The sequence below is a fragment of the Penaeus japonicus genome, unplaced genomic scaffold (genome assembly GCF_977035675.1).
Source record: "Penaeus japonicus unplaced genomic scaffold, GWHDUDI00000001_assembly GWHDUDI00002363, whole genome shotgun sequence".
NCBI classification, from domain to species: domain Eukaryota; kingdom Metazoa; phylum Arthropoda; class Malacostraca; order Decapoda; family Penaeidae; genus Penaeus; species Penaeus japonicus.
In genome coordinates this window covers 32,501-48,634 of record NW_028236765.1, presented here as the reverse complement: position 1 = coordinate 48,634, position 16,134 = coordinate 32,501, and the positions used below count along the sequence as shown (strand labels likewise).

The following is a 16,134-nucleotide window of genomic DNA, read 5'->3' as shown; positions in this document are numbered from 1 at the left end:
GGTGTCTGGGTTTCATCTCTGGCTTACCTCTTGTTGTTGCTTCCAGAGATGCGTCCTCCACTCATGGCTCATGTCACTGGTGGAATAATTTTTTTGTTTAACCTGTTAAATATTTATTTATTTCTAAATTCTTCTAAATTCTTCTGTCTCTTTCCTATTATGTTCTTCCTATTATGTTATTTTTTATTATTGGGTCTTTTACCTGCCTTTGCGTCCTATTCATTGATGAATCAATTATTATTCATTTTTTCTGGATTCTCATTTCGTACGTCATGTCTTTCTAACTCCTGTTAGAAAGATTGGTTTTATTGTAGGTGTCATTATATCCTTTACTATTATTTGCTTCCTTCGTCTCCTATTTGCTTACGTTATATGAAAAATAATTGTACAATATGGTGATCATTGACTCTGACTCTATTTCTTCCTAGTTACTCTTGTCCACTGATGTATCTCGTATTTATTAATGGTGCTCCCCACTATTAACATTTTCCTACACATATAGAAAGAAAAAAATAACAGATGAGCAAAGAGGCTAATTAAGGGGAATCCAAGAAGAAATAAGAGGAGAAAACCGGACAGAAAGTAACAAAGCGAAAGAAAGATAAAAAAAAAAAAAGTTTAGATTAATGATCTAGGATGATGTTAGGAGTAGCTTTTATTCAACAATAACAGCTGATGGTGATAGTGGTTCGTCCTCTTCACAAATGGTCTCTCGTCGACAGGTGTGGGTGGAAGCGGTATCGCAGGTGTTCTGGTCCTACGCCCTTGTACTGGGCTCACTCATTGCTCTCGGATCCTACAATAAATTTGACAACAACTGTTATAAGTAGGTTGTCTCCATTTATTGTTTCTAGTATGAACGTGCACACACATACGTTCATGAACACGCATGCACAGACACCCAGCCATGGTGATAGTGTTATGTATTAGTGTTATTTACAGTCAAATCATTGCAAAGACACAAAGAGTCATGCATGCATTGATACAAATACACGCTAATTTATTACTACTGCTGATATTATTGTTATTATTATTATCATTATTATTATTATCATTATCATTGTTATTAGAAACATGCACGTACACAAATAAGCTTACTTGGATACACGCTAATTTTATTTTATTTTTCATTATATATATATATATTTAATCCCTTAATTCATTTATTTGTCTGTTTATTCAATTATGTATAAGATATTTAAATATTAAGATCTCCGCGTCTTCACGTACCTCTTCTCCTTCGCCTCCTCCTCCACGCCCCCCCCCCCCTTTATTTTCCCTATCTCATCGCCTTCCTTCGCAGGGACTCGCTCATCCTGTGCACCATCAACTCCTGCACTTCCTTCTTCGCCGGGTTCGTCATCTTCTCCGTGGTCGGATTCATGGCGGAGGCGCAGCAGAAGTCCGTTGCCGACGTGGCTGCTTCAGGTGAGCAAATGAGAAAAATTTTTGTGTTGTCTTTTTTATGCTAATATAATCTAGTGAAGCTCTTTAAAATTGTCTGTTTTTCTTCTTCTTCTTCTTCTTCTTCTTCTTCTTCTTCTATATCGATACAGAAATATAATGGAAACTCACTTGGATCATTTCGTATTCTTGTGTCAGTTTCAAAATAAGAAAGAAGTCTTATATTCGTGTCAGCCTCTATAAACAGACACATCTCACTAAATACCTTATTCAAAATCCTCCAAAGTTAAAAATCATCCCATATACTATTCATAATTGTTAAAAATATACATCAACACCTCTTTCCCTTTCCTCTAAATGTCTTCTCATATTCGACGTATAATAAGGACCCACGCCAATACCCCTCATCCACGTTAACGCCTTTAAAAGATCGTCTTATATTCTGCTTTCATTAGTTGGCAACCCACGTCAACTACCTCTCCACTTTCCGTTTTAAAAAAGCACCTCGTATTCTACTCGTGCCTTCTCCTATAAAAAAAATGTTAAGGAGCTACGATCATATTTCCTCTCTTAAAACTCACTTCCTATTCTACACATACTATTTGACATTTTTATCCCTCTCTCTCCCTCTCTCTCTCTCTCTATCTCTCTATCTCTCTATCTCTCTCTCTCTCTCTCTCTCTCTCTCTCTCTCTCTCTCTCTCTCTCTCTCTCTCTCTCTCTCTCTCTCTCTCTCTCTCTCTCTCTCTCTCCCTCTCTCTCTCTCTTTCTCTCTAAAAAAAAAAAAAAAAAAAAAAAAAAAAATAGAATACAAAATCATCTTGATAATCTCATATTCTGCTTATCATAATTCAGACTCAGCATTAATTAACCATTTCTCCCTCTCCCCTCCCCCCTCTCCCCCCCTTTCCCCATTCTGTAGGACCCGGCCTGGCGTTCTTAGCGTATCCGACGGCGGTGCTGCAGCTGCCCGTCTCGCCGCTGTGGTCCGCACTCTTCTTTCTAATGGTACTCATGCTTGGACTCGACTCTCAGGTGAGTCTTTTCGTAGTGAGTCCAGCGGGTGAGTCTCTTCACTCGGTGAGTCAGATAATAGGGCAATGAGTATGGGTTCTTGAGGCTGAGTCTGGGTAGGGTTTAAGATAACAGGAATTATTAAAGGAAGAAGATAGGAATGTTGATGAGGATAATTATGTTGATGATAATGATGATAGCAATGACTATGATAATGATAAAAATGATCGTAATAATGATGATGATTATAATGATGTTGATGAACGTGATAATGATACTGATATTAATATTAATGATACTAACGAAAATGATAATAATAAAGATAGTAATAGTAATGATGACAAAAAACTATGACAATGATAATGAAAATAACAGTAATCATTTCGAATAGTAATAATGATAATGATGATCATGAAAATAGCAATGACAATAATAATATGTGTACATCTATACATCACGTACATATTACATATATTTATGCATCCACGCCAAACAAACAAACAAACAATTCGATGATTTTTCCCTTCTGAATCGACCCAAGAAACCTAACATTCCCTCATTTTCTCACTCGTCTCGTCTCCTGTTCTACATCTGTTCTACATAAAGTTCTCTCTTGTCCAAAGTTCTGCACGATCGAGGGCTTCATCACGGCCGTGTCTGACGAGTGGCCTAAATACCTGCGGAAGCACAAGGAACTCTTCATCCTGATCGTGTGCATCCTCTCCTACCTGGTTGGTCTGTCGTGCGTCACGGAGGTAAGTGGGGGTGGAGGGGGGTGGAGGTGGAGGTGGAGGTGGAGGTGGAGGTGGAGGTGGGGGTGGTGGTGGAGGTGGAAGAGGTGGGGGTGGGGGTGGGGGAGGTGGAGGTGGAGGTGGAGGTGGTGGTGGAGGTGGAAGAGGTGGAGGTGGAGGTGGAGGTGGAGGTGGAGGTGGAGGTGGAGGTGGAGGTGGAGGTGGGGGTGGAGGTGGGGGTGGGGGTGGGGGTGGGGGTGGAGGTGGGGGTGGAGGTGGAGGTGGAGGTGGAGGTGGAGGTGGAGGTGGAGGTGGAGGTGGAGGTGGAGGTGGAGGTGGAGGTGGAGGTGGAGGTGGAGGTGGAGGTGGGGGTGGGGGTGGGGATGGAGGAGGTAGAATTGGAGTTGTAGGTGGAAGTGGGGAAGAAGTAGATGGAAGTGGAGGAAAAGAAGAAGGAGGAGGAAGAAGGTAATGAGGTGAAGGAAAGGTCGAGGGGAAAAAGGGGTTAGGATGAATGTGCTGAAGAGATATCTTGTTAAAGGGTAAACAGAAAGTTGATATGTTATGATGTTAGTCTAATGGATCTAATCGCTCCAAGATAATAGTAACAAAGATTTAAACAAATTAGGCATTACCATGAAATGAAACCGGCATCTTTATACATATTCCGAAGATCCGCCATTATTAATTGCTTTCACGTTTTATTCGGGTCCCCTTCTAACACATCCTTTGCTCTTCCAGGGCGGAATGTACGTGTTCCAGATTCTAGATACCTACGCTGCCTCTGGAATGTGTCTCATCTCCTTGATTATGTTCGAGTGCCTGGCTATCAGCTGGGGTTTCGGCGCTGACAGATGGTACGATTGTGTCAAGGAGATGATCGGCTACTATCCCTTCTTCTGGTGGAAGTTCTGCTGGAAGTACATCACGCCTATCACCTGCTTCGTGAGTCTTTGGCGTTTTTTTATTTTATTTTATTTATTTATTTATTTATTATTTTTTTTTTTAATGGAATTTAAGTGTTGCATGTGTTCGGAGAAGAGAATGGAGGTAGGTGGAAATGATGAGTGGAGGTTTAGTGATGGTTCTATGATGAGCATGGAAAGAAATGTATTTCACGATACTTTGATGCGAGTCTTTGTTTCTTGAGTGAGACCTTCCTCAAATGACCTTCTTCGGCAGAGCGTGTTCATGTTCAACGTGGTGATCTGGTCCCCTCCCAAGTACGTGAACTACGAGTTCCCTGGCTGGACCCACTTCATCGGCTGGCTCATGGCGCTGTCGTCCATGCTGTGCGTCCCGGGCTACGCCATCTACAAATTCATCACCAGCCCCCACCCTGGAACCTGGAAGGAGGTAGGGGGCGAATTTCATGGCGTTGATGACTTCTCTTGCTTTTTTTTGGTAATGTATTTTTAAGAAGGAGAAATTATACTCAAATCAGTCAAAAAAAAAAAAGGTGTTAAGTCATGTAGAATGGATAGATGACAGATGTATTGTTCGCTTTATGCCTCACTTTAACATGATTCCCTTTGTCCCTCGCAGAGACTATTAGCAATCTCACGGCCGGAATTGGACTTGGAAGCCTTGAAGAACAAGTACACCTCCGCCAGTATGCAGGAAGCTACCGCCGTGTAGGGCCTCCACCTGATAAGCCCGATAAAACCAACACACCTCCGCGATATCGCTGCTTAGTAGGGGACGACTCCGAGGGGGCTATGGGGATGCATTTATCATCCAGTTCCTTCAAGATTCTACACGTGTTCTTTGAGAGAGAAAAGGGGGGAGGGGAAGTCATCACGCGAATAGCCTCGTCATCACAGACTCAGTCGTAGTAATAAGGGTGCTCCAGAATTTCGTCTCTGAGTTTCCAAGTATTTTTGTTTTCTTACTTTTTTTTTTTTTTTTTTTTTTCCTTTCCGTTTGTCCTTTCCTTGTTCCATTTCTTTCGCACCCTGTCCGGTTATCTGAGTTGCCTGAGGGTAGCACGCTGCCATATCACTGCTTGTGTGGATGTCTATAGGTTTCTAAGTGAACTACACAAAGAAGTGAAATGAAGTGAGGTGTTCCCTCGGGGGAAGGTTATCGGATGATGACTCGAAGGAACGAAGGACCACACACCAAAGTCAACACACACAAAAGGACAAAAGGAACACACATGAACACCATTTCCACCTCAACACGAGACTTCCACCGCCTCCTTCCCCTCCCCCTCTCCCCCCTCCGTTCCCCCTACTGGTGGCTTGTAAGGGCAAGATCCCCTCGAAGAAGCTGGAACCACATCCGGGAGCCGCCGCCGCCGCTCCGTAGTGCCGCGTCTCACATTGTTCTCCGAGGAGTAGACAAGGAACCAGCTTTACTCTCATCCTCGTGGGGATGGCAACGGCATCAGGAAAAGCAGCCAGCATCCCCACGCGTGGTCGGGGCGCTATCTTATCGTTTGCTGCTGTGTCTTTTATGTCGTCCTTTTTTTTTTTACTTTGTTTTTGTTTTGTTTTTGTTTTGTTTTTTGTTTTTTTTGTTGGTGTCTCTGGTGGGCTGACGTCATCCAGGTCTGGGTTTGGAGACTTCGGTTACATTATCATATGGTTTGATTTTTGGTATTATCATTTTTTGGCTTTGCATTTTTCTCTTGTTTTAGTATTTTTAGTTATGGGTTATTCTTGCGTGTGTGAGAGAAATGTGGCTGGTATATATATATATATATATATATATATATCTATATATATATATATATATATATATATATATATATATATATATATATGCATATATATATAAATATATATAAATATATACATATATATATATATATATATATATATATATATATATATATATATATATATATATATATGATCGTTTTGACGAAATATAACGAGAGTTAGGAATTACTGATTATCTGTTGTTGCCATTACCTTGGGAGTTTTATCTAGCATTTTGAAGGCTGTAGATACAATAAACAAATTGTTGAATATTGTGGATAATTTATTTAGGACGCTGAGACAATATTAAAGCAAAAGTTGTATGCCCCCACGTCGGTACTTTTGACTATTGTACTACACAGAACAGGGGGTTATTGTTCTAACGCTGCAGAAATGCAAATTTTCTTCAGATTATATCGATGTTTGTGAGATGGTTTGTCGGTCGCCGTCGGTGCGGCTGTTGTATTTTGATGTTAAATAATTAACAAGAATATCTATGTCAATTTGAATTTGTAAAGGGCTTCCACATTGTCTTCCAATTTAGGATACTTTTACATATCAAACGAGATAATCCTAGAAATGAATGTAACTGAAATCTTATATTAGTCATGCAGTTGTAGTCTGACCTGTTGGAACTGTTGAGGTAACTGTTTTCCTTCTTTTTGGGGCCAAGGCAACTAGTGCCAAATGGTTCTTCCACTCGTTAAAAGATAGTCTATGACCTTCTAGCACAGGACCCTCGCGCGGCCCAGCCATAAGGTCAACCTATTGGTGTAGTAAGATGTGAATGACGACCTTATTAAAAAAAACAAAAAAGTTGTTTGTGGAGTTCAACACTTAGCATCGTTTTTCTTGTTGTTGGTCCTGTCTTCACTTTAGAACACAGTAGTTTGTATGCGAGCAATAACATCACCTGTTTTTAGCCGTTTGGTCTCCCCCCTCCCCCCGCCCCCCGTCCCACACCCCACACCCCACACCCAAAGTGTGCCCTCCCATCTACTGGTTATCTCTTTTTAAACTCCCCAACTATGGCGATGGTCGAGCGATTTTTCTTAATCTTCAGCACTATTGACTCAAAATTACAATTAAGGAAAATCAAGCCGTGAGTCACAGCAATGGGAGTCCACCACCCCGCCCCTCCCCCCTCCCACCCCCGTCCCCTGCCCCTGCCCCCGCCTCCTCTATCCTCTTGTGAGTCTTGTTGGTGACAGCTCGCGTGGTTTTAGCCAGTCAGAATCAGCGAATTTGAGAACGAATCACAACTGCCACACAGTATCGAAGATGTCGGTTCTCTTGGAGCCTTGCGCGTCTCACCATTCAAACATCCCTCCAGCCAATCAGCGCACGAGTAGGAGTGAGACACGCCTTGCTCTGGCCCCGCCCCTTCTCTCAAATGAGGCTTTCTTATTGGCTGAAACCGAGCTATTTTGTAGACTACATATTACTACCAAATGTAAAATAAGCAATGAATGTATGTATTGCCAGTAAGTTGAACTGTGTACATGTTATATGTTAAGATAATGTTTTGCACCGACTCGTTAATTAACCCTTTATCCGCGGAAGAACCATATATGGTCAAGGAACGAATTCACAGTCAACAGCGGAAATACCATATATGGTTTTGCCTCATATCTCTATTCCCCTAGTATTTTTCAGTGAAACATCCCCATGCCTTAAATGTATATTTGCAGATACATTACTACAAAGAACCGGAAGATGATTAATTATGTTCTTTCAGAAATGGCAAAGATAAAAAAATCCATCAAAACAGTACCATGGGAGTTCGTGCTGCTGCCAAAGAACCAAGTGTGTGTTTGAGTATTTGTGCTTGTGTACTTTTCCGCGATTTGCTTTTGATATGTATATTGTATAATTCACGAAAATCATAATGGGTGACTTGAACAAATCTTCATGCGTGTAAATCTGTTAGGCAGATGGTAAAGGGGAACTGAAAGAGGGATGCAAGGGGAAGAAAGGAGAGAGCGAGAAAGTGAAAGGGCGAAAGAGAGGGAGAGAAAGAGAAAGAAAGCGAGAGTGTTAGAGAGAGAGAAAAATAGAAAGAAAGTGAGGGTGTTAGAGACAGAGAGAAAAGAGGGAAAGACGGGAAGAGAGAGAGAGTAATGTCAAGTAAGTGTGACTGTATTTGTAAATAGAATTGTTGATAGGATAACTATATAAATGTAAGTATGAAAAGACCATAGGAATGATCCTTTCCATAGTACACATCTCTCAGTGACCTATCGCTTGCGGACACTAGACGCAGCGCTCGAGTGTATGTGTGTGTGTGTGTGTGTGTGTGTGTGTTAGTATTTGCACGCATGTTTGCTGTACATGCACACGTACTTGGCATGTATTGCATGGATTTATATTATTCGTGTTTAGATATGATGATGATAATGGTAATTTCAATGGTAATTTCAGCCATACTGCAAAACCAAATTCAGAATTACATACTTTTTCGGTCTATATGACTTTCAATTCAACAGGAGAATTTTTTTTTTTTTTTTTTTTTTTTTTTTTTTTTTTTTTTGCTGTGGTGGGGGACCACTTTGTTGTTCAAGGTGCCGCGGTTAAAGGGTTAAAATGCTATCTATAATATTGTAAGAATTTAGTGCTTAAGTACTACCTTTTTCTTCATGTTGAATGCGTGGACTTTGTAGTAAACGTCGATGTTAGATTATATGCAGAAAGAACACTTCAGAAAATCGCGTGTCAGATAGATCAATTTTTATCAGTGTTGCGTTTTCAACATCTCTACCAACACTAATGTAAAACAAAAAAAAGTAAGTGTGAGTACAAAGTTCAGTGTTCCATAGAAAAAAAAAATCAACTTTCACCTGTTTGTATAGTTAGGAACCTACAAGGGAGATAAAAACGGACCACCATACCTTCTTTTGGGTTAATAACCTTCCCATGTTGTATAAAGAACTATGTTAGGATACAGCAAGCGACTGTCGGCTCAGTTTTTGGCTTCGAACGTTGAGGTAAAAAATATTTTTGTAGCTCTGGCGCCTGTATTAACACAGTGATTTGTACACCTATTGAATCTCTTGTTTGTCCCACTTTCTGCGGCTTTACCGTTTCTGATTAAGTACATGAAGATGTAATACTTAATCTTTGAAATAAAACAAAAACAAAATAGTACAAGGGATCTATCATTTACCCATGCCTTTTTAAAGCTTCGAAGATCTGAATATATCAATATTTGTTCTGAGCACATTTCCTTTTCTTTTTGTATTACATCACATCTATACTTTTTTTAAAGATTTTATTCTCTCCCTTCAAGATAAATGTGTTGGTGATTTAGTTTTTATGTTTTTTTTCTATTTGATTTTATGAATTAAAGATTTGACCTGTACCTTTTTTTTTCTTATCAAATCACCTATTTTTTTTCCAAAATAATGAAAATGGGAGAACTTTTTTGTGTGACCTCTTTTCTAATCCTCTTTCCCTAATGGATATGTCGACTTCCTGCAGAGAGGATGAGCCTTTCAACTGTAACGCTCAAAGTTATTAAGACTTCAATAGTCAATTGATAGTATGAGCGTCTTTAATTCCGTTATTGCTCTCTCTTTCTCTCTCTCTCACTCTCTCTCTCTCTCTCTCTCTATCTATCTATCTCTCTACCTATCTCTCTCTCTCTCTTTCTCTCTCTCTCTCTCTCTCATTCTCTCTCTCTCTACTTCTCTCTGATGGGTGTCTTAGCATGGTGAAACTACTAACCTGATTATATGTCTATACATGATATAAAATATATCAGTATACAAATGCACAAATATTACATAAATACATACTATAGTAGTGATGAGGCATCAGGTGGCTCACCATTAGAGTGTGTATTCATGTAATATTTACGTAATGATGTATTTTATATCATACATATAGACATGCTATATAATCCTCACACACTCTCTCTCTCTCTGTTGTTGTTCCTGTCTCCCTAACTTTCTCTCTCTTTGTGTGTGTTATCTTCGTCTTTATACCATCTCTCTCTCTCTCTCTCTCTCTCTCTCTGTCTGTCTCTCTCGCTCGCTCTCTCTCTCTCTCTCACTCTCACTCTCACTCTCTCTCTCTCTCTCTGTCTGTCTCGCTCTCTCTCTCTCTCTCTCTCTCTCTCTCTCTCTCTCTCTCTCTCTCTCTCTCTCTCTCTCTCTCTCTCATTCTCTCTCTCACTCTCACTCTCACTCTCTCTCTCTCTCTCTCTCTTTTCGTTCAACATTTTACATTAGATTATATATGATAGGGCAAATATAGATTAAATTTGATATCAACTTGATGTGATGACTGTGCTCCTTTAAAGAACGGAGGAAAACTCTAAACAGAAAGTCAGTCTTTTTATTTATATGAAAAGTTAAAGTGACATGACAGACGGTTAGAGAATACCTTCAGTAAGGGAATGTTTACGCACACAGACACAGCCAGACACACACATTTATGTATGGACGTATGTATATATATATATATATATATATATATATATATATATATATATATATATATATGTGTGTGTGTGTGTGTGTGTGTGTGTGTGTGTGTGTGTGTGTGTGTGTGTGTGTGTATGTATATGTATATGTATATGTATATGTATATATATATATATATATATATATATATATATATATATATTATATATATATTTATATATACATATATACTTACATACATACATATAGGGAGACGACTAGCCAGACTATCGCCTCAATAGCTGATTGTACTAAGAATCCTCAATTATCAATATTGTCAAAGGGTAACTCTACATCATTCTCTACCTTGCAACTGGTTTAAGTCCTTACTGGTTACATCAAGCTGATTTGTCTGCGCATTCTTTTCATTGGAGAATTGTAACACCTTGAGGTCCATTTACTCATTAATTTCAGCTATACTTGAGATGCTAGCCTCATCACTTGAAACATCAACCACAAGGCTGGCTGTAGTTTCATTATTCAACACCTTATTACTGTGTAAGTCTGTTAGATTATCAATATCAGTGTCACACAGATAGACACCACATGGAAGATACCTCTGACCATTTGTTTACACCCCTTTTCACGCCTCATCGACCGTTATCAGGCGAACTTGAGACGGTTAAACGGTTTTCTCCTGGCTCAGCAAACTAGTGACCAACGAGGTGCTGTGATTGTCGTAGGCGTGTACTACAACAACAGAAGAAATAAAAATCATTGCACTATTTCTATACTGAAGGGGCGTGTATGGTTTGAAGAAGAACCAATGGAGAGAAAACAAGGAGACGAATAACAAAGAATGACTGATGAAAGAAAGGTACGGAGAAGAGCTGAAAACCAGTGATGGAAAAGTTAGTCTGTGGGTAGATTTGACCTTAGGTGCATCTGAACTTGTAGCTTGGTGAGTCGCTCGAATAATTAATTCTTAGACAGATCTCCCAAACATATATTATAAACAATCTAGAGCCAAAGGCTTGTCCAGTAAAGAGTTAGTAAATAAATAGTGAGGTGAAAGCATTTTTTTTTCACTGCTCCTCTTGTAATATGCAAGCATAAGAGACCTGACACTCTATAAAAGTCAGTAGTGGCAGATAACCGATTAATTGTGGAGTATCTAATCTTAACTGATTGAAATAAAAAAGAGAGTGAGTATCAACGGTAACGCAGAAATACCACGTGTGTGTGTGTGTGTGTATGTATGTATGTATGTATGTATATATATATATATATATATATATATATATATATATATATATATATATGTGTGTGTGTGTGTGTGTGTGTGTGTGTGTGTGTGTGTATGTATGTATGTATGTATATGTATATGTATATGTATATATATGTATATATAATATAATATATATATATATAATATATAATATAATATATATATATAATGTGTTTGTGTGTGTGTCTACTGTATGATTATATTTACAGTAAGTACAATTTATCCCGTTCACTGACGACAGATCAAAAGCGACCTTGAAAGGCTACTTGAACACACAATGAGATCAGCACTTTCTCATGAGAAACTGCGACCGATGATGATTCTTGTTTAGTCTCGCGTGGCACTCTCGCCTGACAACACACGCCGCCCCCCTCCGTGCCATGGCTTCCCACGTCCCAGCAGTCACACTCCCCAATGGAAGCAAGATGCCCATGGTAGGGCTGGGGACATATCAGGTAAAGCGAATTGTTGGATACGTAAAATGAGTTAGATCTCTCTATCTCTTTCTCTCAGACAGACAGATAGTGAGGCATAAATAGAGAAGAGACAGACACAGACGAGACTGGGAGACATAGAGTGAGAGAGAGAGACACTCGGACAGTTATACAGACAACGAGAGAGTGAGAGGTGTAATAATGTGGTGGTGTAGTTTGGTTGTTTGGTGTCTACACCACAGAGATCAGTGTAATAATGCTCTGGTGTTGTCCTGGCCGCTTGTCACCAATCTACTAGACTTAAATGAAGTGTAAACGTAGAAGTTGCAGCTTACAGTTGATGGTGAGTTAAAGTTGTGGCAGAGTTGATTCTTTATTTCTACGGGAACTTGGTAACATGGGTACAGCTGATAGGCGTGGCAGAGGTACCCAGAGAGGAGAGGGGCGACATCCCATACCCGCAAAGGCGAGCGGTCAGAGTCTGCAGGAGGCTGGGTGTGTTCTCTCCAGAGAGGTGGTCTCCAGAATGATGCTAGACTCGACTAACATTGACAGAACAAAATACGGTTTTGAAGTACATAGTAACTCAAAAAATAGTTAAAATTACATTTACAGTAAAAAGAGGGGACAGGCTGTTTGCCAAAGGCAACCCTTATTTATGGCCTGAGAAACAAAGGGAAAGGGACAAAATACGTGATAGACAAGTGATCATGAACATTCATACAAATAATGATCGTACATACATAATCAATGATTGAATGCATTACGAACATCATTTTGAGTACAGGCAAGACATACTTTATATGTGAAAGACACTGAGAATGGTATAAAACATGACATGGGAACACAAGGATAAGCTCTGGTAAATTTATAGAAAAGGTACTTTCTTGGCTTCTGTCGACGAGGGGAAACAGAACGTAAACCGAAGATTGCACTTGTGCTGAGGCGGTTACAAGAGGCAAGTAGAGCGAGAGTGGGGAAGTCACAATCGGATATACACTACAATTATGTAATTAATACAAAGTATTTGTACTTCAAATTTTTTATTACCTAGACATTTCTAAACATCCTTACAGCTTGTTCGGAGAGTCCAGCTATCTCTTGAGTTTCTGTAAATCTGAAGCATGGGACAATACACAATATAGTGTAACAAGGTGTGTGACCTTGGTGTCCTACACACCCTGATTTTTTTTCCTGTTCACCTGTCGGGACACCTAACTCCCAATAGTATTTATACCCTAACCTAATTCTCATTTGCACAGAATCTTTCTACTTGCTCTTACCACTCCCATAAGTAAAGTCTGTGTTCATTGCTAAAGTCTGTGTTCATTGCTAGGTGCATGTAGTGTTGCACGGTTTCGCTCGTCTCAATCGATTCGCCTTTCTTAACATCATCTTAGTCTAATTGTATTCTCTTGATATTGCCTCATTCGTTACCTCATCCATAGCTTCGTTAAGGGTGATACCGACATGCGATGGGATCCAGACGAATGTAATCACACGTCCCTGGCCTTGTAACTTATTGTCGATAGAGCCCCGTCCAAGCCCATTGTCACCTGGCGGTCACCGCCGTGTCTAGGCAATACGGTGGGTAAGGACCAAGCTCTGGTCGAGTCAACACTCTTTGGCACATTCTCTGAAGAGTCAGTACACACTGCCACAGGCGGGCTCGCCTCAGTGCATATAAGCCCGGCGGCGCATCTTCTCCGCAAACCTAGCTTATTCAATCGGCACTCGTTAACAATGTGATCAAACACAGGGCCCCTGCTGTTAAGTGCGTCCAGCACTTCCGTGCTATCCACAAAAATGAATGCATCGTTATTGATAATTTCAATCTTTCTAAGTGCCGTCAATATTGCCTATAACTCAGTCTGTGTCGATAATATATGACTACACGGTCTTATCTCACTGTTTGTTGTGATCATGCCACTTTCTGGTGATAATCCCACATCCTGCTCTGCCATCCTTCAGAAATGATACATCTCAGTAGACATGAGCAATATCAAGGCGTGTTAGACTCTTTATTTTACGACCATATCATGATTTAAGTTGACCTGGTTCATACATCCTCTTATTCATACAGAGGGGATCGACATCTACATTAATCTCCTGGTCCTCCCATGGTGACACTTAGGGGGATGTCTGAAGCAAACGACTGAACTCCTTCAAGCCATAACATTCTATATAATTTTTCAGCTCTTTCATATATCCCCACTTGCCTTGCCTGTAAAAAGACCGTTGACCATATCACTCACTAATTTCTTTCTGCTATTCTCTCCCATGAGCCTGACGGCTGCTATGACAATAATCTCGCTTACTCCCTGTGCAATACTTTGCAATCCTGTTCTCATTATGTCTATCCTATCATTCTTTTGACACCCGAGGATAATACGCATAGCTTCATTCTACATTGTTTCACCCCTTCGGAGCCCCCCGTGACAAGATATAGAAAGTGCTGGTGCTGCATAATTCACTTGAGCTCTCACTGTACTGATGTAGACTAGTTTCAGCAGAGGCACCCCCGGCTTCTATCCCATGACAAGCAGGTGCCCTGAGCAGTCACAGTCGAGCCGTTAGTACATGACTTACTTTACCATCCTTGGTTAAGGCAGTGAAGTCAATGTACATACCTAGATTTTTTTAGTGGCACGTTACCTCTTTGTTTACTCTGAAACTTTCTTCATTAATGACCAGTCCCAATGTTTGAGCAAGACTAATAAACCTGTCCAGGGCTGTTTGTAAGTAGCGTTGTGTGGTCCTTTGTATCAATATATCATCTGCGTATATAATTGGCTCAACACCCTTTGGATATTCCTCTGTAACTATTCTGTTCATTAGTACATTAAAGAGTATTGGGCTTAAAACACCCTCCTGTAGACCCAAATGAAAACTTTTCTTTGAAAAACAGCCTTGAAACCATATGTAAGCTTTCCTACCTGTCAGATAGTCACCGATCTATCTCAGCAATTTTCCTGTTATACCTTTCCCTTCATAAAACCCTACAAATTACAAGACAGTTTATCTTCAATCATTTACATTAGTCTATTTAATAATATTCGCTCCATCGTTTTACATATACAGGAAGTCAGTAACCTCCACCTGATTTTGGAATAGGTATTATTGTAGCTTTCTTCCAGGCCTTCCCCAAGTGAAATGCTTTTCCCTCTTCCAAATGCATTTAGAAGTTTACATGTAGTTCTTGGCTGATGAGATATTATGGTGATGTTTACGGATGAAACAATCTATCCCTTTCTTTCAGCTTCCCATGCAAATAAAGCATCACGAGTGCTTTGTGGAAGAGAAACCAGAGAAGATGCCTTTGCACATTTCTCAATATGTTTGTTTGCCTCCTCCTCTGGGTGTGGATGACCGATGAGGTTATTTGTTTTGCCCCTCACATTATTTACATGATAACATATGTCTTTGGGACTTTACTTTCCTCAATATTTTGAGTGAACTCTGACCAATACTTTTCCCTTACTTCCCTTCTTTTCTCCCCACATATCTTTGATATGTTAAGTAGTATATCCTTATCTTCCCACCTTGCCCATTCCCTGTGTGCCATCCTTAACATTTGTGTCCACCCTTTAAGTGTCTTATCACTGCAATATTTGTTTTCCGTGCTCCATGCTTCCTCTCCTTTCTTTGTGACTTAGCCTTTGTAGGTAAACATCTTTCTATCACACTTAACAAATCCTCGCTGAATCTATCTAAACTTACGGATGTGTAATTTCTATGCCAGCCCTCCATATTGTAAATAAACAGTTCTCTGTCGTTTGTGTCTACGACAAACATATTTCTTTGGAATTTAACTTGTTTTTTACCGAAAGCTAACTTTATATACAATGCGAAATGATCACTAAGTAGTTCACTTACTACTTCACATTCTCCTTGAATCCCCTGACCGCCAAGCAGACAGGCGTAATCAAGTCGTCCACCCTTGATGTGTGTCGCCTCTTTACTATCCAGCAAGCATGCTCAGGCCTATCTTTGGGAAATTGGTAAATTCTGATACCATTATCATTGATTTTGCCCATCTCTAATTGCGGGTGCCTAGTATTAAAGTCACCCGCTATCAGAGTCGAATCAGAGTATTTGCAATCTGGTAGGTATCTGAGATCAAAGCATCTCCCAGAGATGTATAAATTTACAATA

At 40.0% G+C, this 16,134-nt stretch overlaps 2 protein-coding genes across 2 annotated transcripts in view; both read left to right on the top strand.

Moving 5' to 3' along the window:
- The first annotated feature begins 256 nt into the window (after window positions 1–256).
- Window positions 257–4,932, top strand: LOC122257214 (sodium- and chloride-dependent GABA transporter). The gene is made up of 7 exons (XM_086535722.1): window positions 257–826; window positions 1,304–1,428; window positions 2,327–2,439; window positions 3,042–3,173; window positions 3,891–4,094; window positions 4,332–4,505; window positions 4,695–4,932. Exons 1-7 carry the CDS (start codon window positions 705–707, stop codon window positions 4,785–4,787), a joined length of 963 nt encoding a protein of 320 aa, XP_086391848.1. The 5' UTR covers window positions 257–704; the 3' UTR covers window positions 4,788–4,932.
- Window positions 4,933–11,848: 6,916 nt separating this feature from the next.
- Window positions 11,849–16,134, top strand: part of LOC122257213 (aldo-keto reductase family 1 member A1-B) — a 12,795-nt gene continuing 8,509 nt past the window's right edge. The window contains exon 1 of the mRNA XM_086535724.1: window positions 11,849–12,000. Within this exon, the coding sequence (XP_086391850.1) occupies window positions 11,926–12,000 (75 nt within the window). The 5' untranslated portion in view covers window positions 11,849–11,925. The remainder of the gene's footprint in view (window positions 12,001–16,134) is intronic.

Bases quoted from the DNA above. Each gene is read 5' to 3' on its own strand.
- LOC122257214 (XM_086535722.1), top strand. From the start codon at position 705: ATGGTCTCTCGTCGACAGGTGTGGGTGGAAGCGGTATCGCAGGTGTTC. The intron at 1,429-2,326 runs GTGAGCAAATGA...CCCATTCTGTAG, and splicing joins TGCCGACGTGGCTGCTTCAG to GACCCGGCCTGGCGTTCTTA. The intron at 4,506-4,694 runs GTAGGGGGCGAA...TGTCCCTCGCAG, and splicing joins ACCCTGGAACCTGGAAGGAG to AGACTATTAGCAATCTCACG.